Raw genomic sequence first — 12,615 nt, 5'->3', positions numbered from 1 at the left:
CTCCAGTAAAGACTCCGGTTCCACAATCCTCCCCCAGATTTGTGAAATTCCATGAGGAAGCTAGGCTAATTGCCTCGGATAGAACGGACAAATCTGCTTCGCCATGTAGCCAGGCATGGAGGAACACCACTCCACAAAGAATGTGTGATGATTGCAAGTGCGTAGTACAGCACACACATTATGTTGACTAAAGGTATAAACACGCATGAGCCACTCACATTTTTCGTCGTCACATTTCACTTCTGTTTAGTCGTTTTACTAACAACGTCACTAGCCTAGACTCGTGTGTGTGTGTGTGACTTTCCAACGGCTCTCGACAGATTAAGTGTCAACAAAGACGGGGACTTAGGCTCTTCAAAGTTTGGCCTCGGTCCACATTTCTTTTCCAGGTGAAGCAAGGCAATACCATTAGCCCTCAACTCCAAAGACTGGGGGAGTGCTGAGCTGGGAGATATCAGGGCCACCGCGTTACTTCACAAGAGTTGTTTTAATTGCCTACCGCAGAGTTACACGGCGCGCACTCTAGTGTACCTCGTCTCAGATATCAGAATCAAGGTCGTCGCCCACCACGGCCCGCGTGCCTCGAACACAGAGACAAGGGGGAACTAATTAAAAACGAATTTCCATAATTTCATTAGCATGGACTTTCATCCGTGCGTTAGTGAGGTAGTGATCCCACCTACCATTATGTATTTAGATTGACCCAGATTCCCCAGCCAAGTCAGATTTGTTGTTAGTTCAACCGGCAAACTATTAAGGAGTAAGGAGACAACCCACCCTATGCACACACCATATCAACAAGTTTACATAGAAGTGTGTTTTTGATAGTGGTCAAAATGCAGGGAGCTCTGAACACTGAACAGGGGCCAGAAAAAATAGTTTATGGCTCTGTTTTGATTTGCAACCTGACCCCTAAACCCTTTTCCTCCCCTCCTCCCCCTTTTGCTTTATCCCTGTTATTGCTGCGTTGGTGAAAACTTTCTTCCAATATCCTTGAACTCTAGAGAGTCGAAAGGTTTATACTTTCCCCGGCTAAAATATTTTCACCACAGCTTGCCTCCTGACCTTTCACCTCTGTAATATCCTAATTGAAAACGCTGTCCCCGACACTCCTCCTGGGAAGAAGGTAAAAAGAAAAAGTGTAAGGATCCATTTTGTGATTGGATCTCGGCAGATTTCTCCCCCGAGTGGCTCAAGAGATCAGACCAAGGTTAGGCCAACGCCAATGGAGAATAAATGTGATTTGTTTTTGGTAGGATTGAAAGATAATTGGCCGTATTAGTATGAGTTGAGGCAGATTCCGTATACGTGCTCAGTTTACTGGAAAAATTGAGAAATGGGGAATTCGAGAGAAAAACAACCACCACAATTTCCCATTAATCTCAATAAGAATGAACCCGTTAGACTCGAAGGAAATTCAACTGAAAGTGGATGAGACTACAATACATGCAAGTACTGTATTTAGCATGCTTAATATGGTTTTGGTTATTGTATACATCTCTCTCTCTTCCTCTCTTTTAGTGAGCACCCCCCACTTTCTCCATATCAAAGGTGTGGAGGTCAACGCCAGGCAGACTGCCACGTTCCAGTGCACCGTTAACGGTCGACCACAAGACAGCCATAACCTCTGGTTACAGGTGAGTCCATCTCCCTTACTGTCTGAATTTCTGCTTTCCTGGATCTCCTATATTATTAGAGACGCTATAATATCAGTACCGTAGCAATATGAAATATTCTGAACAGACAAAGGCACACAAAAGCAATATACGCGCGCGCACACAATGAACAACAGGCAAATAATGTTTACCTGAATTGAGCTAAATGTCAAGTCTGGGAGAATTTCTGTTCCTTAATGATATTAGCAGTTCACTCAATCTTAAACCTGATTTAACATTCAACTGTCTTACCCTTCACTAACCCCAATACCTGCATTCTCTCTGTCGCTTTAGCAACAAAATCGACATGCGTGCAACCATGGGGAAAAACAGATGCGGTTGACAATTGTTGACAACATGTAAGCTATATTTCGTCTCCAATGTTTATTGAAAATAAACACATTTGCACAACAAATGTATAACTCCGCTATCCATCGTTATTTGTTGGTTAGCTAGCTAGCTAGCAAGCAAATTCTAGCCCTATTTGCATTGACATTAAATCAGTCAAAACACCTCAAAACAACACATGCTGAAACAAGCCACTTCTGATTCCCCATGGCAGTGTCATTCTGGCTGGCCATCTAGAATCACAACAGGCTGACTTCTGCCCCTTGGAAGTGCGCACGTCAGCCAACCCATCTATGTAGTTAGATGCTAAATAATTGTGGTGTAAACACACACAAAATCCATTAACTTATTCCTGCAAATACAACTGTCTCTGTGTTTGCTGAGCTGCATCTCTCGCCCTCTTTCTCAAGAAGAAATTCCGTATGTACATCTTCTGTTAAATTGGAAAAAATTTTAACTCCGCTATCCAACTTGGTTTTTATAACAAATAGCTAGCCAATTGAGCTAACGTTACCAAAAGTAAAATCATTTTAGGCGAAAGCTGGTGACGTCAATGAGCTATACCCTACCAGAAAGAGCAGATTCCAAGGTTTCTAATGAATTATTGTTTCAAACTTTTTCCTAGAAGTGGCTCTGTGCACTTTCCTACTGGCTACTGGTGGCAATCAGCAATAGCCATTTGGGGAAAATATCCTTTATTTTCTTCTGTTATATTCTTACTGTAAAATAAGTGTGTTGACTGTGGTAGGGCAGGGCCTGTGATGTGACTGCATGGCCCAGCCATAGATAGCCTTGGCTACTAAGCACAGATAAATAAAACTCAAAACAGGCTATTCTGTTCTTTTGAAATAAATTGTATTTAATCATGTATTTTATGATCTTCCTAAACAAAATATGAATGGATTTCTTTGTGATTGTGTAAATTAACACTAGAAGGCATATTGACAAAAAACGCTGCAATTTTAAAGAAATGTCCCCCTGTCCTTGACTTTTCCTAAAGTCTATACACTGAGTCTACCAAACATTAGGAACACCTTCCTGATATTGAGATGCAACCCAGGCTGTATCATATCCGCCTCTGATTGAGAGTCCCATAGGGTGGCGCACAATTGGCCCAGCGTCATCCGGGTTTGGCCGGGTTAGGCCGTCATTGTTCTTAACTGACTTGCCTAGTTAAATAAAATAAAAATGTCTCAAGGCTTAATCATTGTCTCCTGTCTCCTCCCCTTCATCTACAGTGACAATAGCTTTCACCTGGAATCACCTGGTCAGTCTGTCATGGAAAGAGCTGTTTTTTGAATGGTTTTCCCCATTACCCCTCCTCCCGACAGTAGGGCCTGCTCCGCTCCTTCTCCCGATTAGTTAGGTACCATTCCCAGTTGATGGTCCCCCTGATAATTGCCTCGAAACTGAACCTAAACTATATCAACATTCATTTCACACGTATAACAGATGAAATAAATGAAGTATAGTATGATGGGGAGAATGGGTGAGTTGATGAGCGAGGGGAAGTGAACAATGCATAATTACACTGAACTCAAATATGAATGCAACATGTAAAGTGGTCCCATGTTTCATGAGCTGAAATAAAATATCCCAGAAATGTTGTGCACACATTTTACATCCATGTTAGTGAGCATTTTAGCCTTTGTCAAGATAATCCATCCACCTGACGGGTGTGGCAAATCAAGAAGCTGATTAAACAGCATTTTCATTACACGTGTGTACTTTGTGCAGGGGACAGTAAAAGGCCACTCTGAAAAGTGCAATAGAATACAGTATATACATATGAAATGAGTAAAGCAGTATGTAAACATTATTAAAGTGACTAGTCTTCCATTACTAGTGGCCAATGATTCCATGTCTATGTATATAGGGCAGCAGCCTCTAAGGTGCAAGGTTGAGTAACCGGGTGGTAGCCGGCTAGTGATGGCTATTTAACAGTCTGAACACGGTGATTGTGCACCTGTAAAAGCTTCTGAGGGTCTTGGGGCCAAGCCAAATTTCTTCAGCATCCCGAGGTTGAAGAGGCGCTGTTGCACCTTCTTCACCACACTGTCTGTATCGGTGGACCATTTCAGATCGTCAGTGATGTGTACGCCGAGGAACTTTAAGCTTTCCACCATCTCCACTACTGTCCCGTCGATTTGGATAGGGGCGTGCTCCCTCTGCTGTTTTCTGAAGTCCACAATCAGCTCCTTTGTTTTGTTGACGTCAAGGGAGAGGTGTCGTCTGCAAACTTGATGAAATTGTTGCACGTTGCGTTTTTATATTTCTGTTCAGTATATGTGATCACCAATTGTGAATGAAGAACAGGATGGACCTTTCTATTGTATTCATCTATTCTTATTATAATCTCAAAACGGTGAATGCCTATATCAGTCCAGTGAATCCAAGCAGTTTTATTAGTCTACTCTAGGCCTACTTGGAGTAGTGTGAGCGTGCATAATTTACAATGGCAAGAGCAAGACGAATGGATGCACATACTGCATTGCGTTGCTACAAGATCGGAGTGAAAGCGACTCAGATGACAGCGGAAAAATGGATCATGACATCGCTGATTATTATTCTGGTTCATGCTGATCGACCTTCCATATCTGGGAAGGGATCCATATCGGGCAGCAGGTGAGCGATGCTCGGATAATGTAGTGATGAGGCTTGTGGAACCTTACATTGGCAAGGGGAGAAATGTCACCATGCTGCATCAACGGGGACACAACAAAGAGAGAACCGGCGATTATTACACACTACAACCGGACATAGGTATGTCAACATTACATACTATGCATCGCCGTAGATAAACTTCTGCAATGCTGTTCTGTATCACACGTTTGTTTTTCCTATGGGAATATAATCCTAACCTGTTCTATTCCATAGGTCGGCGTGGACGGCACGGCTGTACTCTGTGAAAGGAGGAACTCTCCGCTGGCCTGTTGCTGTGTTCTACAACATGCTTGACTTGGCTGCTATCAACATACACATGTTGTTCAAGTCGTGTATGAACAACACCATGAGCAGGACAGACTTCATAATGAGTCTGGCACACCGGCTACATGAGAAACATGAGTGCCAAGGCCGCAGCAAAGGTTCCACTCGAGCCAAATTGTGCACAGCTCTCGGCAAGGAGAAACTGCCAGGGGGGCAGATGCACTTGCAACAAAACCTACAACTCCAGTTTCAGCTACAAGCGACTTATTTGTGCATGGTGTTGAAAGCAAGTGAAGGTGTCAAATATTTTTGGTGACTGTTAGGACAAGCTATACCTGCTAAATTGGATCCAACCGCTGCTTGAAGTCGCACACCATATTGTAAGCACGAGCGAGGCCACAAATGTGTCCAATAACTGACAATAGACTATTTTTGACCGGTGTCATATCGACACTTATATTCATCATAATGCCATTGTGTATTTTGAGCTGATTTTCACTATTCACAAGCATGCTTGACACTTATACTTAAGCAATAAGGCCTGAGGAGGTGTGGTATATGGCCAATATACCACAGCTAAGGGCTGTTCTTAGGCACGACGCAACGCTGCCTGGACACAGCCCTTAGCCGTGGTATATTGGCCACATATCACAATCCTTATTGCTATTGTAAACTGGTTACGTAAACACTGGAAAACTGGAAAATTAAATGTTTTGTCATACGCATGGTATACGGTCTGATATACCATGGCTTTCAGCCAATCAGAATTCAGGGCTTGAACCACCCAGTTTATAATGATGTTTAGGCTACTGATATTTTCTTCATTGACCAGCACGTCTTGTTGGTTTGGATCGTTTTGATTTGTTTTGTCTTTATAAAAATACGCTTTTACTGCATTCCAACACACATGGTTTTTGTTTCATAGTTTGTAACAAAGGCACTCCACAAATAAAATGTATTTTACTCTTGAAATTCTGTGTTTTAGTGGTTTTTAGTTTTTACACATGGCTATAAGCCTACAGTAAAATAAACAAATAAATGTTTTGTTCAAATATTTACATTTTGTATTCTAATCTTACAATCATAAACACAACCAAATGACTTGGGCACAAAGGGGTGTCCAACGAGGCCAGGCTTAAAATTATTTATTAAGACTGGTGGTTATTGGTAATCGTTGAGGCCCGGCTAGTCTACTGTTAAATATGCATATGGTCATTTTGACTGTCATGGAACTTTGAGGATGAAATGCTCAGAACGTGTTTGTCTTGTGATAATTATCTCAAAGTACTGCTAAAATACACTTACAGTATTTAGGAAAAGTCAGGCTCAGGTTGGTTCAAGGTTTAAATTGAGATGACAACGGTCAGAATGACCATCATGGAGGTTCAAGTGTTAAACAGTCCAGTTGTGGTCCTTTTCGATCCTAAGTGTCACCATGTTGCAGTCACATGAAGGCTACATGGAACTGCCGTTACCAGACTCCCTGTCATCTGCATATCAGTGTGTTGTACAGAGGTTGACGGTGTGTGAGTTAGTCGTTCCTCTTACCGAATGCCTTTCAATCCTCGTTAACGGAGGAGATGAAACACTAGCATTAAGTGAAATCCCCCGGGTGACATTAATGAAGAAATATTCCTGAAAACAAATGGCCCCAATCTGGCGTGTGTGTGGGTGCTGTCCGTGTGTGTGGTGACAGCTGTGGGGGATCCGGGGCTGTGTGTGTGCAGAGAGAAGAACAAACAGATCAGCTCTCGCTGACAGGATCCTCTGTCCCTCTCTCTCCAAACAGACCAGGAGACGAACATGAACACACACACACACACACACACACACACACACACACACACACACACACACACACACACACACCACTTGTGGCATTGCCCTAAGCTGTGTTTGACCCCCCCCCTTCCAGTTTCATGCGTCACATGAAAACAACAGGAGGATATCTCCTCTTCACATGAAGACCCAGTGCTCTGTTTTGTGGGTGTTCCTCTCCCATCTGAATTCTTTGACCGTTAACAGTTCAGTTTGACCTCTCTGACCGTCTGCAACAATGCGTTCCCCTTTACCCAGTAGGACTAGACTAGCGTTGCTTGCCAGGCAGCTTCGTACACCTCTCCCATACATAAACACACCAGCTGTATGGAAACCTGCTGGTTAGCACAGGGAGAATGGCAGCGGTGGTGTTAGACCCCGTAGCCCGCAGGCGCTCTTCACTCGGCCTCAGCACTAGTGTTTACAGTATGCTGTGTGTGGAGATTTGAAATCACTACAATCTACAGTACAATCTATTGTACTATAGTCGACACCATGCTGGCAGTGTTGAGTTCCTAAACAAAGTTTGACCAGAGTCACTGCAGAAGACACATTTTGTCATCCGTCAAATGAGGGGAACCATTTTTTGATGGGTGATGTTTTTGACACATCATTCCTAATGTGTATTTACACGTGTGTCACTGTATATTTCCCAACCAGGGCATTGCAGAGAGACACAATATTTGTCACAGAGGGGAACCAGTTTAGATGTGGGGGTGTCACAACACTAGTGATGTACCGGTTTGTTTGCTGTATATTTTCCTACCAGGGTATCGGAGGGAGACAGGCCCCGATGAGAGAGACCAGGCCGGTGAACTCCCGCCGCTACATCGCCACGTTCGACGTGGAGAACACCACCAAGGGAGACTCGGGCCGCTACCGCTGCATCGTCCACTCAGACAAGGGCGTGGGCGTGTCCAGTTACGCCGACCTGACGGTCAAACGTAAGTCACGTTCTGTTTGTACCTCGCAAAAGACTGGTTATGTTTCTTCAAAATTCACCCCAATTTAAGATGATAGCCAAAGAGTTATATGAAATGTATTTCTCTCTGTGATGATTTCCTCTAATCCTGACTGGCTAGATGGAGACCTGTCAATCACTCTCAAATAGCCTCTGTGTTTGTCCATCAGCACGTTGCCACGGCAGCAGACTCCCTGACGGTCTCAGAGGAGAAGTGTATAGCTCACAGCTGTGTGTGTGTGTGTGTGTGTGTGTGTGTGTGTGCGCATATACGTGTACTACTGTAAAATGGTTATATATCAGACCTGTCAATGCAGATGAGGCCTGGCGTGTTGGAGTGTGCCATAGTAAATCTCCCTCCACTAGGTTGTGTGGAGGAACGATGCATGATGGCTGCCTCCTCCACCATGTCAAATTATGCATCATCATTTAAACGCCATTACCAAAGACGCCCATCCTTCTTACCTAATTGGGATGTATTAGAACAGCTACAACCAATTCCCTCTTATTCCCTTTATTAGTTTAAATTGAGTCGTCGACATTTTTCAACCCAGCAGTTTGTCCCCCTCTCCTAAATGAAATATTAGATCAGTGAAATTGTACATTTTTATGCATTTGCCATCGCCGACTCGCTCCAGGGTCCTTTTTCCCCACCCGTTTTTTTTCATCCAATTACTGGTGTTTTGTCTAGCGAAGACTTGTGGAGGCTGTGTCAGGGGAGCGCTACCCAGCTCTGCTCTATCTCAGAGTTGGAGTTAGTGACCTTACCGCCATGGGCCCGTATTCACACAGTCTCGGAGTAAGAGTGCTGATCTCGGATCAGTTTTTTAGATCATAATGAATAAGATTATATGGAGAGGAGGGCCTGATCCTAGATCAGCCCGCCTACTCTGAGACGCTTCTTGAATACGGGCCCTGATCTAGCCGAGGACCCAGGAACAGTCTTCAACCCTGCTCTGGGCTTACAGGACTGAGCCTGCGGGTTAACAAGGCTGACCTTGGGACTGTGGAGGGCTGGGGTTGTAAATCATTAACATTGGGGCCTTCCAGGTCCCAGGGGGAACCATTACTCTACCACTACTGCCAGTTAGAGGCCATTGTATACATTTTATTTTACCAGTTAAGTTGACTGAGAACACATTCTTGTTTACAACAATGACCTGGGGAGTAGTTACAGGGGAGAGAAGGGGGATGAATGAGCCAGTATATGATCAAATCAAATCAAATTTATTTATATAGCCCTTCGTACATCAGCTGATATCTCAAAGTGCTGTACAGAAACCCAGCCTAAAACCCCAAACAGCAAGCAATGCAGGTGTAGAAGCACGGTGGCTAGGAAAAACTCCCTAGAAAGGCCAAAACCTAGGAAGAAACCTAGAGAGGAACCAGGCTATGTGGGGTGGCCAGTCCTCTTCTGGCTGTGCCGGGTGGAGATTATAACAGAACATGGCCAAGATGTTCAAATGTTCATAAATGACCAGCATGGTTGAATAATAATAAGGCAGAACAGTTGAAACTGGAGCAGCAGCACGGCCAGGTGGACTGGGGACAGTAAGGAGTCATCATGTCAGGTAGTCCTGAGGCATGGTCCTAGGGCTCAGGTCCTCCGAGAGAGAGAAAGAAAGAGAGAAAGAGAGAATTAGAGAGAGCACACTTAAATTCACACAGGACACCGAATAGGACAGGAGAAGTACTCCAGATATAACAAACTGACCCTAGCCCCCCAACACAAACTACTGCAGCATAAATACTGGAGGCTGAGACAGGAGGGGTCAGGAGACACTGTGGCCCCATCCGAGGACACCCCCGGACAGGGCCAAACAGGAAGGATATAACCCCACCCACTTTGCCAAAGCACAGCCCCCACACCACTAGAGGGATATCTTCAACCACCATCCTTACCATGACCACATCAGTGAATCAACCCACTCAGGTGACGCACCCCCTCCAGGGTCGGCATGAGAGAGCCCCAGTAAGCCAGTGACTCAGCCCCTGTAATAGGGTTAGAGGCAGAGAATCCCAGTGGAAAGAGGGGAACCGGCCAGGCAGAGACAGCAAGGGCGGTTCGTTGCTCCAGAGCCTTTCCGTTCACCTTCCCACTCCTGGGCCAGACTACACTCAATCATATGACCCACTGAAGAGATGAGTCTTCAGTAGAGACTTAAAGGTTGAGACCGAGTTTGCGTCTCTGACATGGGTAGGCAGACCGTTCCATAAAAATGGAGCTCTTATAGGAGAAAGCCCTGCCTCCAGCTGTTTGCTTAGAAATTCTAGGGACAATTAGGAGGCCTGCGTCTTGTGACCGTAGCGTACGTGTAGGTATGTACGGCAGGACCAAATCAGAGAGATAGGTAGGAGCAAGCCCATGTAATGCTTTGTAGGTTAGCAGTAAAACCTTGAAATCAGCCCTTGCTTTGACAGGATGATCTATCAGGCTATATGATCCACCTGGTATCATACCTACTGCCAGTTAGCCAGTATATGATCTGACAGGCTATATGATCCACCTGTTATCATACCTACTGCCAGTTAGCCAGTATATGATCTGACAGGCTATATTATCCACCTGGTATCATACCTACTGCCAGTTAGCCAGTATATGATCTGACAGGCTATATTATCCACCTGGAAATCATACCTACTGCCAGTTAGCCAGTATATGATCTGACAGGTTATATGATCCACCTGTTATCATACCTACTGCCAGTTAGCCAGTATATGATCTGACAGGCTATATACTGGCAGTTAGCCAGTATATGATCTGACAGGTTACATGATCCACCTATTATCATACCTACTGCCAGTTAGCCAGTATATGATCTGACAGGCTATATTATCCACCTATTATCATACCTATTGCCAGTTAGCCAGTATATGATCTGACAGGCTATATGATCCACCTGTTATCATACCTACTGCCAGTTAGCCAGTATATGATCTGACAGGTTATATGATCCACCTGGTATCATACCTACTGCCAGTTAGCCAGTATATGATCTGACAGGCTATATTATCCACCTATTATCATACCTACTGCCAGTTAGCCAGTATATGATCTGACAGGTTACATGATCCACCTATTATCATACCTACTGCCAGTTAGCCAGTATATGATCTGACAGGTTATATGATCCACCTGGTATCATACCTACTGCCAGTTAGCCAGTATATGATCTGACAGGTTATATGATCCACCTGTTATCATACCTACTGCCAGTTAGCCAGTATATGATCTGACAGGTTATATGATCCACCTGGTATCATACCTACTGCCAGTTAGCCAGTATATGATCTGACAGGCTATATTATCCACCTGGTATCATACCTACTGCCAGTTAGCCAGTATATGATCTGACAGGCTATATGATCCACCTGGTATCATACCTACTGCCAGTTAGCCAGTATATGATCTGACAGGTTATATGATCCACCTGTTATCATACCTACTGCCAGTTAGCCAGTATATGATCTGACAGGTTATATGATCCACCTGGTATCATACCTACTGCCAGTTAGCCAGTATATGATCTGACAGGTTATATGATCCACCTGGTATCATACCTACTGCCAGTTAGCCAGTATATGATCTGACAGGTTATATGATCCACCTGTTATCATACCTACTGCCAGTTAGCCAGTATATGATCTGACAGGTTATATGATCCACCTATTATCATACCTACTGCCAGTTAGCCAGTATATGATCTGACAGGTTATATGATCCACCTGGTATCATACCTACTGCCAGTTAGCCAGTATATGATCTGACAGGTTATATGATCCACCTATTATCATACCTACTGCCAGTTAGCCAGTATATGATCTGACAGGCTATATTATCCACCTATTATCATACCTACTGCCAGTTAGCCAGTATATGATCTGACAGGCTATATTATCCACCTATTATCATACCTACTGCCAGTTAGCCAGTATATGATCTGACAGGTTACATGATCCACCTGGTATCATACCTACTGCCAGTTAGCCAGTATATGATCTGACAGGTTATATGATCCACCTGGTATCATACCTACTGCCAGTTAGCCAGTATATGATCTGACAGGCTATATGATCCACCTGTTATCATACCTACTGCCAGTTAGCCAGTATATGATCTGACAGGCTATATTATCCACCTGGTATCATACCTACTGCCAGTTAGCCAGTATATGATCTGACATGCTATATTATCCACCTGGTATCATACCTACTGCCAGTTAGCCAGTATATGATCTAACAGGCTATATGATCCACCTGTTATCATACCTACTGCACAGGTATATGTAAACCCTTTAGATACTGGTTTAGATCTGCACCTTTGGTTTTGGATGTTGATACATTGATTATTTTAGTTTAGTTTGCAGTGAATGTCACTTTGGTTGTAGTTCATGGGGTTGAGACTTTGGTTGTAGTTCATGGGGTTGAGACTTTAGTTGTAGTTCATGGGGTTGAGACTTTGGTTGTAGTTCATGGGGTTGAGACTTTGGTTGTAGTTCATGGGGTTGACTGCAGCCTCTTCAGGTGGACCGCTTGGGCAGAGTGTGGCCAGATCACAAGGGAGGGATTGGCTTAGCATCCAGCTCAGAGCAGTTCCTTAACCATACCCTAATCACATACAGGAAACTCATGTATAATATATGTACATATATGCAGCGGAATTTAAACTGTATTTGCATACAGCACCAGCCAAAACTTTGGACACACCTACTCATTCAAGTGTTTTTCTTTATTTTTACAATTTTCTACATTGTAGAATAATAATGAAGACATAAACTATGAAATAACACATGGAATCATGTAGTAATCAAAAAAGTGTTAAACAAATCTAAATATATTTGATTTGAGATTCCTCAAAGTAGCCTTGATGACAGCTTTGCACACTCTTGGCATTCTCTCAACCAG

The 12,615-nt window shown here is 43.8% G+C and overlaps 1 protein-coding gene across 12 annotated transcripts in view; it reads left to right on the top strand.

The window, feature by feature from the left end:
• Window positions 1-12,615, top strand: part of LOC110490935 (receptor-type tyrosine-protein phosphatase mu) — a 302,121-nt gene that overhangs the window by 98,225 nt on the left and 191,281 nt on the right. For all 12 annotated transcript variants that reach the window (XM_036943984.1, XM_036943983.1, XM_036943982.1 and 9 more), the window contains exons 5-6: window positions 1,522-1,637; window positions 7,519-7,693. In XM_036943984.1, the coding sequence (XP_036799879.1) occupies window positions 1,522-1,637; window positions 7,519-7,693 (291 nt within the window). The remainder of the gene's footprint in view (window positions 1-1,521; window positions 1,638-7,518; window positions 7,694-12,615) is intronic.

This window comes from Oncorhynchus mykiss, chromosome 15 (genome assembly GCF_013265735.2).
Source record: "Oncorhynchus mykiss isolate Arlee chromosome 15, USDA_OmykA_1.1, whole genome shotgun sequence".
NCBI lineage: Eukaryota > Metazoa > Chordata > Actinopteri > Salmoniformes > Salmonidae > Oncorhynchus > Oncorhynchus mykiss.
This window is presented reverse-complemented; position numbering and strand designations above follow the sequence as displayed.